Here is a 16238-nt window from a genome sequence, read left to right as displayed (position 1 = left end):
AAAGGTTCTTTTTTCTATGATGTCTATAGACAGCGTTTGATTTTCTGATAGCCTAACTTGTTGCAAGTGATGGATGAAGTCAATGTTCCTAGTTAAGGAAGTTGTTCCCAAATTGCTTACAGATGTGCTGATACCTGACCTGCAGATACCAATGTTGTTGGTTGGGAGAAGATGCCAGAAGCATAGATCCTATTTAATTAAGAAAATTATGCCGACTAAAATTCTTATTTCAAAGGGTTATTTAAATTCAGCAAGCAGCTAACAAGTGCTTGCAGTGTGCCAGTATATAGCTGGAAATTCAACAGTTGGTGTCTATGAAGAACACACCTGGTCCCTTTGGGAAAATGTGACCGTACTGCAGGGGACATGGGTTGAGGATGCCTTGGGGTCCTGAGAAAGAACTCAGCCTCAACCTCCAGGTTGCATCTGGGTAAGGAGCATAAAGGTCCCCATTTGATGCTGAAGGCCATTGCAGGCAAATGCACAGCCCTATGGAAGCAGAAAAATGCTATGTACTCAACAATTTTTTCCACAGCATATACACAAAATATAGGGACATGAAGCAGCCAGGAAAGTGGAGGCTCTCCCTGGACGAGAAGTCCAGGACAAGTTTATTTGCAGGTAGACCAGGATGGTTCTTCCCCCCATTATCATTTTATTGATAATGACTAATATTAGTTGCACTTAGCAATTTTCATCTACATTATTTAACTTTATGCTCACAGTCATCTTCTGAAGTAGATTATTGCCACATTTTATAGCTAAGAAGAAAACTGAGCATGAGAAAGATGAATAACTTGCTCATAGCCTAGGCAAGGTGTCTCTAGGGCTCTTCACCATCTCATCATGTTTTTTCCAAAGCCTGCAGGAGTCATAAGGCAGAGCCCCAAAAGAATTAGAGCTCTGAATCAATTTGCGTAGAGAAAAGGTGACCTGGAACCAGGCCCCAGGCTCCAGAAAACCCAAGACATTTGTCCTTTACAGAGAGTTGTCCCGTAATAAAGCCTCTTAGACCCTGAGGCCTGTCAGATCTACAGGATGAACCTGGTTCTGGTAAAACTGAGTAGCTCTCTGTCTAGGATTCAGCTGCTACTTGCAGATAATGCCAGAATTCATGAGCATTAGAGATCAGAGTTTCTGTCTCCTTGGTACAACAGAAAGGCTAATAACCACTTCTCACAGTAGCCTTTCCATGTTTTTTTTTTTTTTTGGTCATCCATATTTATTATAAGGAGGATAGTAGTAGGCCAAATACAACACAGTATCCAATCAGGGCTTCTTCTGTTTTATTCAGCCTTGTGGTTCTGTTGCAAAGGTGAATGCCAAACCTAGAAAACAACTTGTATGTTCATCAGAACATGGAACAACCTGATCAAACAGGTTATTGCATATCTAACAATGGAATGTTATATAGGTAGTGAAAAGAACTAGGGGTCAGCTTTTCATGTATTGCTGGAGCAATTGCCAGGAAATCTTGTCAAGGCAAAACTGGCAATGCTTAGAACAATGTGAGTGACTCGTAACCTTTCGTTGTTTTAAAGAAGACAGTATATGAACTCATGCAAAAAACTTGGCATATTCCTGGATTATCTGTACAAGAAAGCAGGAAACTTTTATAAAATCATTAATTTGGGGGAAAGGTCAGTAGAGGGAAACCTATTTTTTTCCAATCTACCAATGTTTTTATTCTGTAAAATTTATTGTGATAATTTTATCCACTGATATAATCGCCACTTAAAGCAATAGATTAATATATTTTTTAAATGAGAAGAAAGCTTTCCCTTCCCCCGAACAAGTTGAAGTATATTCATTTTTCACAGACCCGATGCATGTACCATGGTTGTGAATTATCATAAGAATATTTTAAATCTGTGGTTTATAACTAGGAAGCCAGCAATATAGGATTACTTGGGATCATAAGTAAATGGAGGCCCTATCCAAATACTTGCTGATAAACTACATCTGAGTTTCTAAACAAGTGAGCAATAAAGTTCTACATCAAATTCCTAAGCCTTATACCTGTCAGGGACTGATAAATACCCATGGACTGTTTCTTTGATATGTGTCCAAATCCATTATCAGAGATAAGCAAGCTTAAGTGCAAACCTGGGAGTTAAGTACATTTCACATTTGGTGTGTAGCTACAGGAAATATGCCAAAGAGAATGTACATGCTCAGAATTTCTTGTGGCACTGGCTCCTTACATACTTTTCTTTCTTACCTAGGAAAGGACCCTGAAGTTTCATTGTCTTTCTAAGCCTATGTAGGTAACTTAAGTTCTAATACTTACTTTTTGATATCTCACAAGTAACAAAGTAGGCCATTCCATTGACCCATAAAAATCCAGGCATCATCAATTCTGGGTCATGCTTACAGCTGGCAGTATTTAGACACAGTTAGACACATTAGTAATCATCTTGCAATGAAGTTGTGAAAAAGCATAAACAAAAAATACTGAGGGGAACTTGTAGGTAGGCCCTAAGACCTTCTGATAACATGAGGGAAAATGTGCTGGATACTATCTTGTCATGGTGAAAGGGTATCTACCACACCTCAGCTTAGCACATGGCTTTCTTTTGAAAGTATATAAGATACTTGCAAAAATGCTGTAGAAAAATCATCTTGTAGATTTTTTTTGCCAGTCCTGGGCTTGAACTCAGTGCCTAAGCACTGTCCTTGGATTTTCTCAAGGCCTAGAGCTCTACCACTTGAGCCTCAGCATCACTTCCGGCTTTTTTCTAGGTATGTAGTACCAAGGAATCAAACTTGGGTCTTCGTGCATGCTAGGCAAGCACTCTACCACTAGGCCAAACTCCTGGCCCCTTGTGGATTTTTTTTAAACCATGTCTTATTTGCAAAAGGCTGAAAAATAGAGAATTTCTTCTTTTTTGTTTGTTTTTTGTTTTTTTGTTTTGCTAGTCTTGAGAGTTGAACTCACGGCCTGAACACTGGACACTGAAGGCTAGCACTCTGCCATTTGAGCCACAACATCACTTTTGGCTTTTTCTATGTATCTAGTACTGAGGAATCAAGCCCACAGCTTTGTGCATGCTAGGCCAGACACCTGCCCCGAGAATTTCTTCTTATGAGAACTAATAGGAGTTGCTGGGTACTGATGGCTCACACCGTAATCCTAGCTACTCAGGAGACTGAGAGCTGAGGATGGAGTTTGAAGCCAGCCCATGCAGGAAAGTCTATGAGACTTTTATCACCAATAAATTACTTAGAAAAAGGTGGAAGTAGTGCTGTGGCTCCATGGTATAGCATTAGCCTCAAGCAAAAGAATCCCAGGGAGTCTAGGCCCGAAGTTCAAATAGTAAAAACAAAACAAAGAGGGAAAGGTGTTGGAGGGGGGAAAGGGTTGTTAGCACTTTTCTTAGAACACTTTGAGGCTTATAAATACATAGAACAAGTTTTTTAAAGAGTTAAAATGACTCAATACTATGTCTTTTCATTTTCAAAATACAAAAAAATGCAAACATTGCAAGTTTAAAAAAATAATAGATTCTAAAATTTAGAACATTCCTAACATACCTTACAATAAAAATCCATACCTGGAAGTGGCACTGTGGCTCAACATGGGTAGAGTGCTAACCTTGAGCTGAAGAGCTCAGGGGCAGTGCAGAGTTCAAGCTCCATGACTGACCCCCTCTTCCCCCAAAATGTCCATGCCTAGCCTAGAAGTTTTATACCATCATATTCTGTTGGATATATCATGGAAGATATTGTTTTGTTTAATATTGCAAAGACAAGCTTGGATTTTACACGAAGCAGAATTATCTTTATGAAATATATTTTCTTTTGACCTAGAGATTGACCAGGTACTTACTTATCCGTGTGTGTGTGTGTGTGTGTGTAATGGGGCTTGAACTCAGCCTGGGCACTGTCCCTGAGCTCCTCAGCTCAAGGCTACTGCCTTACCCTTGAGCTAAGCCTCACTTCCCATTTTCTATAGGTTAATTGGAGATAAGAGTCTCAAGTCCTTTTGTCCCCAGGGCTGGCTTTGAACCTTGATCCTCAGATCTCAGCCTCTTGAGTAGCTAGGATTACAGGTGTGAGCCACCACACCTGACTCTTACTTGTCCCTTCTTTGAGAAAAAGTTATGTCATCTGTGTAGTGAGTGAGACAGCTGCTGCTCAGTCAGTTTTGACTGAGAGTGGCCCACAACATTGCATTTTGTATTTGTGACCACAAGCTCACTTCCTAGGTGATGGGAATTAGCTAAGTGGGACTTTACTTTGAAATAAGTTTCACAAAGAAAATCTCTCCAGGTAGGCAGGTGAGCCATTTAGGCAGAAAAGTAACCCCCAATCACCCTAATATGAATGTTTCCAAGAGATTTTTTTGTTTCTTTGATTGTTTTTAATGCTCCTCTCCCAGTTCATCTTACTCGGAATATCACCTTCATGTTCATATGCATTAGAAGTAGAAGTCCTCTCACCACTGAATATTAACAAGCCAGTCTAAACATGAGAAATTAATTTAGCTTAGCCCTAGGGTAACTTAGAGAATGATTATAAATATTCATGTTAAAAAAAAACTCTTGGAAAGAGTTCATTTTCGAGCCTGAGGAGGGAATTCTTCAGATGGTCATTTAACATAAACTTAAGTAGCAGGCTATTAGGTGGAAGACTAGATTTGGCACTGAAGCTTAAATTTCAGTGCTATAATGAAATGTTCCACCATTAAAAAAAAAGACTCAGGTGTCTTATTATCATTCTTATGCAGTTTCAAGCTCAGAATCGCAGAATTCACTAAAATGCCTTAAGGATCCTGTATGCAAGGTAAACTACATATTGCAAAGGACTGTTTGAAGGATCTAGCTAGTCCCATGGGGAGTGAAGGTGTGTGTGACAGAAGGTAGGGTACAGTATCATTTTGGCCCTAAGACTCAGTACTCTGAGCAAACAATTTAATCTTTATGTTATATGTAAGGATTATTTGATGTTTTTATTTATATTATCTTGGTTTGCCTATTAATTCTAACGTCCTGGTATAATTTTTGTTGGACTTGCTTTGGGTATTCTGACATGGTGGTAAATTTTATGAGCATTCATTTTATATAGTCCAGTATTTATTGTAATCTCTTATCATATTGGATTATCTAATTTACTAAACTAATCATGTTAGACCAGGAATCATCTTGTCTGTCTCCATACCTGTGGATCTCAGACTAGTGGTTGGCCTACATGAAGTAAGAAGTATTTATTGAAGCCCAGGGTTTGAATTTATGTATGTGAAATCACCAACCAAAATTGCTTCCCAATGTGAGCAGGTCTCATCTCATCAAATGCAAGACACTTTCTTCATGGTTGATTACCTGGCCACAGAGAATTTGACAAAGAACATATGAATAGCAGGTCTATAAGGATACTTGATGTTATAGTGCTTTCCAGTTTCCAGAGCCACTTGATACAGTGTTTATTTTTATTTTGACATTCACTTCCATCACAATGGTTGCTTGATCTGTTGTATTAGAGTTGCCTACTTTCTTCTTGTTTCCTATCCTAGCTGTAAGGTAACTCCAGCCATGCCCATTCTTGTTCATTATTGTTTCTGTAGCATTTGACAGTGCTATTTATAGGTGCACGGTAAGCATGAGTTGAATGAGTGAGGAGTGCAGGGCAGCTCTTGACTGTGTTTTGTGAATGACAGGTCCTAAACTGGACTTCTTTTGGCTTGTTCAAGTCCATAAGAACAATCTTTTAATCTGGGACCCCCTTATTGAAACCTGGACCTTTGGATTGAATTCCAAGTCCAGTGTTCTTTCTGTTGAATGAGCATCCAGGTAGGCATTATCAAGTTCAATGTATGATGATGAAAAAATACAGTTCAGTTCCCTCTGCCTGGGCTTTCCCTCACACACATGCACATGCACATACATACACATACATGCGCACACACATGCCCATGCACATACATACACATACATGCGCACACACATGCCCATATCTTCTGTTCATTTAGAATCTGTTGAGAGCGCCTCTGGGGAGCATTCTCTAACTCTGCCTCCCATGACTGGATTAGCAAATGCTTTCGGTATTATCACATAACCAATGCTGACTTCTGTCTCTGTGCTTGACACAACTGCTAGAACTAGTTGAGAGATGACTTAGTTCCAGGCACTGAGCTGAGAGCTTCAAATATATTCACAACTGTCCTCCAAGGAGGCTCTTAATGACTTCATTTTTTTCAGATGGGGAAACTAAGGCTCAGAAAGGTAATTTAACTCACTGAATGTCACACAGTCTATAAGTCATAGACCTAGTAATTGCACCAGGATTCCCCACTGATGAACCCATTACTAAGCTAAATGTATGATTGTCAGCTATTTAGGAGCCAGGTATCCCCACTGGATTTCACGCTGCTTTAGAGTTTGGACTGGTTCTCACTCCTCTCTAGCCACCCCCCCCCCCCCCCCCGCTTTACCTTTTAGGTCAACAAGGCAGCATGTACTAATTCGTTGGCAAGAGAGACAGTGTAGAGAGAGCTGCAGGTCTCTACTGTAAACAATTGCCAGGACAGCTTCTCAGATCAGCTTGGGTGTCCATGACGTGTGCTTTTCATGGCTGTGGCCTGTGGCATTCTGGTCTGCTGGCTGTGATCACCACTCCTGAATGCTGCCCTTTCGCTCAGAATAGACACACTGAACAGGGGTTGGAGTCTTGTACTCCTGAATCACCATCTCAGACCTGAGGCTTGGCTCACACCAGTGAGTTGGAGTTTTTAGCTCCAGGCTGTTGGGTGACCATTCCAGCAGGCATTTAGAAGGAAAAACTTTGGAAGGGTTTCCTAGGTCTTTTCTTGCCTTGGGGTCATTTGATTTTAAATGGTCTTTTTTTATTTCCTATTTAAAAAAAAATCTGGAATTATTTCCAATGTTTCGTAAATTCACCCTTGGTTTGTTATTGGAGGAAAGTATTGTGCTGAATATTTTTTATCCCCACTCTTGAATCTAAATATAGGCATCCCCTCTACACACAGCTTGGAATTTATCCCCACACTCACTGGCACTGAGATCACCATGACTTCCCTGTCAAGCCTCATGGGCCTTCTTTGGTCTGTTCTTGGTTTCTGGCAACATCAGACACTGCCAACAACCATGGCTTTGGTGCTGCACTCTCCTATTGGACTTGCTATCCTTCTCTTTTTTGAAGTTATTTCTTGAGGTCTGCTTTTAAATCCTTTTGACTCTTGGATTGGCCTCCTCCTTTTTCAGTAGTTCCACTTACAGCCATGTGCCAAAGACTGCCCATGCTCAGGATCTTTTCTGTTCTTTAGACCCAAATCCCAAGCCCCTTCCTCCTCTGCTTCCCCTTCCTCCTCTGCACTCATAACTGTTCCCCACCCTGCACTTCCTGCTTCCGTGATTTCCATCATACTCTGGAAACTTGGCCAGTGTCCTTTACTCATCACTGGGTGTCAGTGATCCATAGCTATCAATTCTGCCTCTGTCACATCAACCCATTTGACCCCAACCTCACTACTGTCACCATCACCCAATCCTTGTCTTTCTGGTCTTTCTACCCCTGACTGGCCCCCTTTTCTCATTCTCCCTATTGGAAACCACAGGATTGTTCTAAGATGCAAATGTGAACACTTAACTCTCCTGAATAAATGTCTTTCAGAGCCCTTCTATAAACTCAAGGATCCTTTTATTAATTGAAAGGTGTGGTTGACACTGAGCCTTTGTTTAAAATCACTTCCTTGGACCTACTAAACTTGTCACTTCCTCAAAGTTGCTCTGTTTCTTCTTGCCTGCTAGGAACACTGTACTGTGAAATGTCACTCCTTTCAGAAAGCCTTTCCTGGTCCCCTTCCTACCCTTTCCTGACCACCTCAGATTGGGTATAATAGCTAGCATATTCTGGGAATATTTATCCCCCAGCAGAGGAAGTATTTCCATCATCTGGTTAATTATCTTATATTCTCTGTGAGCAAAGCATACTTTAATGCCACAGTGGCCGAAACATAGTGACTAAAAAAAATTGTTTATATGTAAATGAGTTAGCAAAATACTAAATACATTTCTGGACAATCGATTTTTCAAAAAGAGGCCTGGGAGATAAATTCACATAACAATTGATTTTTTATATACTCATAACCATTTGGCCTGACAGTTCTTACATGGAAAGACAAGTATTTTTCTTTCTCCATATAGTAGTTTACCTGTTCCAGTTCTTACGTTGTTACTATGCTATTAGCCACATGGTTCTCAAATCAGGTCCTATATAAATGTCATGGTTTCTACATGTTTTAAAATCAAATGAACTTTTTGAGGGTGCAGTGTTTGGTTAATCCTAGTTTTCTGACCCTATAGATCATAGGTTCTTTGGAAAGTTGGTGCTACTAGTTAATGAGAGTCCTGATAGTCCTGACGGTTGACTCAGCTGAACCCCTATGCCATTGGGAGGGAGTGGATTGACTGCTTTAGTTTCAGAATTATTCTCCTTAGACCTTATAAAATTTAATAAAACAACAAAAAATCAAAACCCACAATTTCCTTTTCTAAGGTAAGTCATATACAGAGAATTTAGGTTTTCCTGTCTAGCAAATATAACCTCACAATGCATCTATAAGCCCAGTGCTCCCCCAGGTATTCAGGGAGGTGAAGGGTGGGAGGTTTGTTGGCATAGTCTCAGAGTAGTGTCCTAGAAGGATTTTTGTGACTTCCCAGAACACTCAAGTTCATAAATTATGGTCTCCTCTATGATAGGACCTACCTTGCTAGGCTTGGTGATTAGGAGGTTCTCAGAACAATGTGCTGAGTGACCTATCTTATAAGAAACCCTCAGTCAATATTAATTTCTACTATTAAGTCATTTCAGACACTGTTCTGGAAGAACACATATCCCTAGTCAGTGGTCCTGACCCTCCAGAGTTTGCCTTGTCTAAGTAGTTACAAAACTCTCCTGTAGTTCATTTGCCCGGGAGCAGTTCACTGTTTGAACTGACTCCAGGCAGCTCATTTCTCAAACTCTTTCCTGCCCACAAGTATTGTGAGTTACCCAGAAAGCCACAGCTGTGTTCACCAGTGGAAATTCCCTCAGCATTCCCCAGCCTCTAGTTTGGGGAAAGGTGTATCAGGGTAATGGCTTTGTGTTCAGGGTCCATCTCTGGATCCCAAAGACATGGGAGACAAGAGGTGCCATAGCATTGTCCCTCTCTCCTCAGACTCTTCAGAGCAAGCTTCTCTCTCTGTTCTCTTAAGCAGACATATTCCGAATGATTTGAGGGAAGAACTCCATTTTCTCAACTTTCAGTGGAAGTTTATATAATCTGAAATTAACTACTACAGTTTACCACTGCAGTTTAACTACAATTTATAGTTTTTAAGGATTTTTCTTATCTCTCCCTTCTGCTCACAGGGGTCACATGATTAGAAAATAACTCTTAGAAGAGGAAGACTTGGAGATTCTGGAAGTTTCACAAAGGGGAAAGGGTTAAAGGAAAGCAGTGTGTGTGCGCACATGCTGACAGTCTGAATATTGCATTATCTATTTCAACAAATAAACCTTGGACCAGATCCGCTTATCAAATACAGAGACAGCATTGGTCTTTCAAGAAGGATTTGCTACTCCAAAATGCCAGCTGTCTTTTCCTGTCGCTGGGAGTAGAGAACGCCTCTTTATAACTTGCTAAAACACTCATTTCAAATATTCAGGCCTCCAACCCAAATGAATTTATCATCTCTTTCCCTTTTCTCTCACCTTTAAAAGAAAACAAGGAACATTGCCCCTATTCCCTGAGGGTTGTGAGAGGACGCTTTACTTGCTAGCATGCATCAAGCATCACAGCTGGAGGTGCAGAGGCAGTGCTGTGCACATGTGTTTATGCTCAGCATGTGGATACCTTCTACATATAAGCTTATGCTTTCTCTTGCTATATTCAGTGTTCAGACTCAGCTTGCTGACTGATATATTGGAGGAAACCAAGTCATTTTCAGTTCAGGAGAAGAGGCTAAACAGAGAACAAACCCATCCCCCATCTTTCACCAGTCCCCTTTTGTTCTGCAACACTGTAGCAGTTCAGAGAAGTCTGCTCTTAGTTCTTATTTATTTTAGAGGACTACTTTGAACATAGACTGGAGCCATTTTTTCTTTTGAAAAAGGAGAGAGGAAGGATTATGTAAGATTATAAATTAAAAATGCATTTCTTAGGGGCAGTATGGCAATACCAGTAAAAGCCTATGGTGGGATTTTTTTAAATGAGTATTATTAAGACTTTATTCTTGCCAAAATACATACATTCTATTAGACTGAGGTTTTTTGTTGGTTTTTCTTTCAATTCAACATATCAGTTTATGAGTTGACTCACCCAAAAACTATTTGACTTAACCACTATACTTCTGCAGTTTATCATAAGGAGTAGTCAGAGATCTACACACAGGCAAATAAGTTTTCATTATTTATGATAGCAAGAGAAGGTAATGCTAAGTTTTCAGCAGTGTTAATAATTTGGTAATCATTACATAATCAGTAACACCATTATTATACATTAGGGTGCTGATAAATATTTTTTGACAAAGTATGTTTCATATCACACTATTTTGTGAAAGTAGCATAATAAAACTAATACATTATGGTTTAAACGCATAAATGAAAAATACATTTGGATGCATATGTGCATAAAGAAAAGTTCTTAAGTAGATTCCAATGTATTGACAGTGGCAAGGCAGGCAGAGTAATGGCTGGTTTGGGTTTATTTCACAAATATTATTGTTACCTCTAATCTTAATCACCTTTGAAAGGCCCAGCCTTTAACTATTTAACTATTTTCTTTTCTTTTCTTTTTTGGTACTGGGAATCAAAACTAGGACATTATACTTGCTAGGCAAGTGCTACATACACTAAACTATATCCCAGCCCCAAAGGCCCAACCTTTAAACATCACAATCAGACTAAGTTTCCATCCTCTTAATATTTCTTAATAGGGATTAAGTTTCAACACATGAAAGCTTAGAAGGTACATGTAACCCATATCAAATCATGAATCAAAACTACTTTTAAACTGAGCACTGGTGGCTCACACCTGTAATCTTAGCTATTCAGGAAGCTAAGATCTGAGGATTATGGTTTGAAGTCATCCCAGGCAGAAAAGTCCATGAGATTCTTATCACCAATAAATTACCAAAAATGCCAGAAATAGATTGTGGCTTAAGTGGCAGAGTGTTAGCTGTGAGCAGAAAAAGCAGGAATAAAACCTAGGCTCTGAGTTCAAGCCCTATGACTGGCAAAACAAGACTTTAAAGACTCGGAGTAATCCCGCACACCTATGATTGGAGCTGCTCAGGAGGCAAAAATCAGGAAGATTATGGTTTTATATGAGCTGGGGCACAGAGTTAGCTAGACCCCCCCATCTCAATTTCATATTCCTGTAATATTAGATTCTCAACAGGTATAGGTAGGAGGATGACCTAAGGTCAGCAAAATAACTGTAGCAAAAAGGGTCATGGTTTAGGCTCTAGTGGTAGAGTGCCTGCTAGCATGTGCAAAGCCCTGAATTCAAACCTCAGACCTACTAAATACATACATATATATTTTTTTGAATGAAATCACATGTGTACTGAGACATACTGTATTATATTATTTACAAAGTGTTTAGATTATATCAGGTATTATCAGCGATATAGCAATGATTTAAATTAAATAAGAAAGTGGATGGCTGGTTGCTTGCACTTTGAATCCTAGCTACTTGGGAGACTATGAATGGAAGGATTGTAGTTTAAAGGAAGCCTGGGTAGAAAAGTTGAAAAGACCTCTTTTCAACTCACAGCTCAGCATGAAGAAGGTGTATTTCTAGCATCCCAGTTTCATAGGAGATTATATTCAGGTGACTTAGTTACAGGCCAGCCAGAGGCAAAAACATCTGTGAGAAATTCCCATCTCAGTGGAAGGAGATAGGCACAGAGGTTCTTGCCTGTCATACCAATTATAATGGGAATACAAGAATAGGCGGGTTGTGGTTCAGACCTATATCTGGATAGGAAGCAACCCTCTCTAAGACATAACCTGCAGGAAAAAAAAAAAAGTTAGGGGCATGACTCAACAGTGGAGTACCTGCTAGAAAGCTCAAGATTCTGAGTTCAATCCCTACCAATAAACAACCACCAACAAGGAAAATATACATTAGAATGGACTGTGCAAAGGTCATATGCAAATACTTGAGCATCTTTGGATCTTTCTCTGTGGAGATCTGGTCTCAGCCCTACTCAGATACCCAGGTACAAAACAGTACTATGCTGCCACTGCATTGCCCCCACTCTTTTCATGAGGACCTTTCAGGAAGCTGTCCACAGGAGCCTACTGAAATTCAGACTCTTCTACTATCACCACCAGAATGAGCATGGGCTGGTGGGTAGTGGCTGTCCTCTACATCTTGACAGCCCATTGGTGGCAACTACAAGTCTTCCAGTGACACCATAAGCCATTTTTTGAGGGTCACTGGAAAAACAGACCTCTCCTCCTTGCTTGCTGTGAAATAAGAAACTGGGTTTAATTAAGGCTCACAAGCAAACCTCTACTTAACCATGAAATTCTGAGCTTTGGGTGCAGGCAGTTTGGACCTTTGTTACTGGTGACAGCCTGAGCATCCATAAACTTAGCCTTTGTGTATGTTCTCCTTTGAAAAACTATGCTGTGTAGACACACTGATAGGCTGTGTAAGGGCGTAATGATTCTAGGATGAAAGTCCTGGAACTCAAGGCATAGTATTTACTGTAAGTCTATTTTCTAGTCTAAAGCGAGAGCCATTTTTTTTCAGGACCAGTCAAGCATAACCAGATGTAGGCAGCTGCCATCTGCTAAACACTTGCTGTGAGCTGGGCCTTTGTGATCCAAGTCCCTTAAGTATATCATCTCCTTTTCTCCTCACCAGTCCTTGCAGGTGAAGACATTATTAATGATCCTCATTAGCAACCAAGGGAAAAGACACACAGAAGTTAGGTAACTTGCCCCAGGTGACACCAGGAATAAGTGGCAGAACCAGTATTCAAACCAGTACTGACCCCAAACTGTTGCACTTCATTATTCATCTATGATTCTTAAGAATATTATTTTTAGCTTGGAACTGGGGGCTCATTACTATAATCCTAGCTGTTCAGATCTGAGGAGCAGAGCCACTGAGATCTAAGAATCATGTTTTGAAGCCAACCCAGGCAGGAAAGTCTGTGAGACTCTTATCTTTATTAAACTACTCAGAAAAGGCCAGAAGTGATGCTGTGGCTCAAGTGGTAGAGCACTAACCTTAAGTTGAAGATGCTTAGGGACAATAACAAGCCCATGAATTCAAATCCCAGAACTGGCAGAGAGAAAGGCATTAAGAAAAAAGAAAAAGAAAGAAAGAAGATACTATTTAGAAGTTTGTTATGTTCTCTGAAAACAGACAACACCTCAACTTATTAAGAAGTTTCCAAACTACATTTTCCTTTTCTCGCGTGTGTGTGTGTGTGTTCATAGAACTAGGATTTTACCTGTTTCAACAGGTTGCAGGGCAATTCAAGCAAATTCCCTCTAATTCTACTGGGTTTGTATAAGGCAGGTCCCTGTGGCCACCAAGCTTGTTATGTAAGCATGCTGTAAACTTAGGAGCTGTCAGCCTTGTGAAAGCTTCTGAGAGAGGCACCCCTTTCCACTGCTTAGAAAATTACTCAACCTCTCTAACCTTCACCTTCCCCCTGCACCACCACCACAACTCCCGAAAAAAAATTCAGGGCAACACACACAGAATTGCTGGGTGGAGTCAGTGACAAGATGTGCCCTGTCCAAACCTGGCTTGTCATTAACACTCCAAGGAAAGCTTGTATTTTAGAAACAAGGCTTTCTATTGCTGTCTTATTTCAGCAGAAACCCCATTTTTGTCTTTAACCCCCATACTGCTCTCCTTTGCCAGCTGAAGTGCCGACCCAATCACAACAAACTGCTCAGCCTAGATTGATCTGTTCCTGCTCAGAATTCCTTCTTTCTTTTGATCAAATCACAGATTAGGCATTGGAAGTTTATTAATTCAGTGGATTAGAAGCTTAATATGTCTTTGCAGAGCCAAAAATAGTAACTAAATCCATGCAAACAAATCAAAGATTCTAAAGGAACAAAGTAATTCCAAAGATCTTTTACAGCTCTCCTAAGTGCAATGTGCTTGCACTTTTCGCAGTCAACTCCAAAATGGACTTGCAACACAGTAGAAACCAATGATCAGTGGTTTCCTATCTCTAGTTGCCCTTCAGAACCACAAAGCCAGGTGGGATGACTTTTTTTAAAGGCTGGTAATGGGGCTTGAACTCAGGCCTCTTGCTCTTACTTTTCCTTTTTTCACTCATAGTTGGAACTCTACCACTTGAGTTACACTTCGAGTCTAGCATTTTGCTGGTCAATTAGAGACAGAGTCTCATGTACTTTTTTTCCCTTACTATCTTTGAACAATGATCTTCTAGGTCTTGGCCTTCTGATTATTTAGGATTCTATGTGTAAGCACCCAGCCCTCAGTGAACAGTATCTTAAAAATACAGATTCTTAGACCCCAACTCTGCTGACCTCATTTAATGGCTTTTGAATAATAGTGTTTTTCATTTTAGAAAGGACGTTTTCTTTCAGTTTAGTAGTTTGCTGAACTGTAAGTTGTAATATTTTTTCCTTAGAAGGATATTCCTTCATAGTTTGTCGGAAGTATGACAGAAAAATTAAGCATACTCAGAGTAGAATTTTGTTGCAATATGTTTAGGTAACAATGAGACTTGTGCAGCTGGTCTGGCTTTCTAGAAAGCTTGTCCTTACTACTATCATGCAGAGATATTTGAAAATATACACTGATGCTTCCTAAAGGGAATTATATGTTTGTGGACCTCTGAATCATGAACATCTTTGTGAATGATTTGACAAACATACTGACAAAAAGTGAATAGAACTTCAGAAATGTTAGAGCTCAGGTAGGAAAAGTCAGGGTTATAAGGAAATATGGATAGCCATGGTATCTAACTATGTTAACTTATGTAATTTCTTTTTATCAATAAGGCAAGCAACTTTTCCTTTGAAGGCACATATGGAAAAGGGGAGCATTTCTTTTCCCAAACAAAACAACTTTCTAACTGTATCAAGAAACAATTTCCTGCAGGAAAGCATGTTTTCCTTTACCAGTTAGTACTGGGAATTCTACAGTAGTACTAGGAATTCTACAATAGTCAGCTCAGTATTCATTACTTATTTTTTTTGATAGTTTTCTTTCAAAATAGGTTTGTTTCTGTTAAGTTGACCCACAATTCTGTGGGGGGAGGGGAAAAGCTGTGTAACTAAAAAACAAACAATAAAAACAAAAAGCAAAAAAACCCAAACTTTGAGTGAGCTAGGAAAAATAGGTATTTGTTTTATTTTAATACTAAATGGCTAACATTAAAAGCTGCACTGGTGTCTGAGCCTTGAGTGGATGACTTTATTGATGTTTCAACTCAGCTCCCCAGAAAGAAACTGTCCTCTCCACAGAATCCAAATCACCCTTCCAGCCATCGCATGATACCCATCTAACACCAGCATCACACTGCTGGTTTTCATTGCTGTTCATAGCTCTCCTAGCATCTCAAATGATCCAATTTAGTTTCCTACTTGCTTGTTATCCATTTTAGCCACACACATATAGTACTTTCTACAAATGTTAAATCACACTAATGATTAACATACTGCCAGTAAAAGCATTTAGGGGGCATTTACCTCTAATACATATTGTTTCTGTTGACTTATTTCTAAAATATATTCCTACCTTAGTCATTATGATATCACACATTACAAAAACACATGGCATATAAACCTAAGATACAGAAAATGCACACAGAATGTTGTCCCATGTTCTACTTCAAGTTCACTGTACTTAAATTTGAGCTGACTAGGTCTTGTTTCCTGCTGAGTTCCTAGGGCCTGCAACAGTGCCTGGCATGTGAAGACTACCCTGTAAACATCCATCAGATATTTCTTATTCAGACACAGACAAGACAAAGGCCCAGTTCCCTCTTCCAAGCTCTGAATGGCTAAGTTTTTGCTCTATCTTTAGAGAGCAGAAGGAGAAAAAAAGCTCCTGGTGTCAGGGTTACAATGTCTTCCCAAAACAATGCGCACTGCATAAGGGATTTACTGTAATGATTCAAATCCTTCAGTAAGAAGATAATTAAACCTTCCTTGATAAGAATGCAGCACAGGCAGACAGACAGGTGGTTTCGCGTTTTTCTTAGAACAGCTGGTTCTAGCAGACCCTC

The 16238-nt window shown here is 39.8% G+C and overlaps 1 protein-coding gene across 6 annotated transcripts in view; it reads left to right on the top strand.

Moving 5' to 3' along the window:
* Positions 1 to 16238, top strand: part of Arhgap26 (Rho GTPase activating protein 26) — a 457842-nt gene that overhangs the window by 407018 nt on the left and 34586 nt on the right. The window contains exon 21 of one of the 6 annotated variants that reach the window (XM_090331306.1): positions 9370 to 9454. The exons of the other annotated variants lie outside the window; for them this stretch is intronic. Within the exon in view, the coding sequence (XP_090187432.1) occupies positions 9370 to 9391 (22 nt within the window). The 3' untranslated portion in view covers positions 9392 to 9454. Of the gene's footprint in view, positions 1 to 9369; positions 9455 to 16238 lie in introns of those variants that run through there. 6 annotated transcript variants of the gene reach the window in all.

Source organism: Megascapheus bottae, chromosome 4, assembly GCF_031878675.1.
Source record: "Megascapheus bottae isolate mThoBot1 chromosome 4, mThoBot2.hap1, whole genome shotgun sequence".
NCBI classification, from domain to species: domain Eukaryota; kingdom Metazoa; phylum Chordata; class Mammalia; order Rodentia; family Geomyidae; genus Megascapheus; species Megascapheus bottae.
This window is presented reverse-complemented; position numbering and strand designations above follow the sequence as displayed.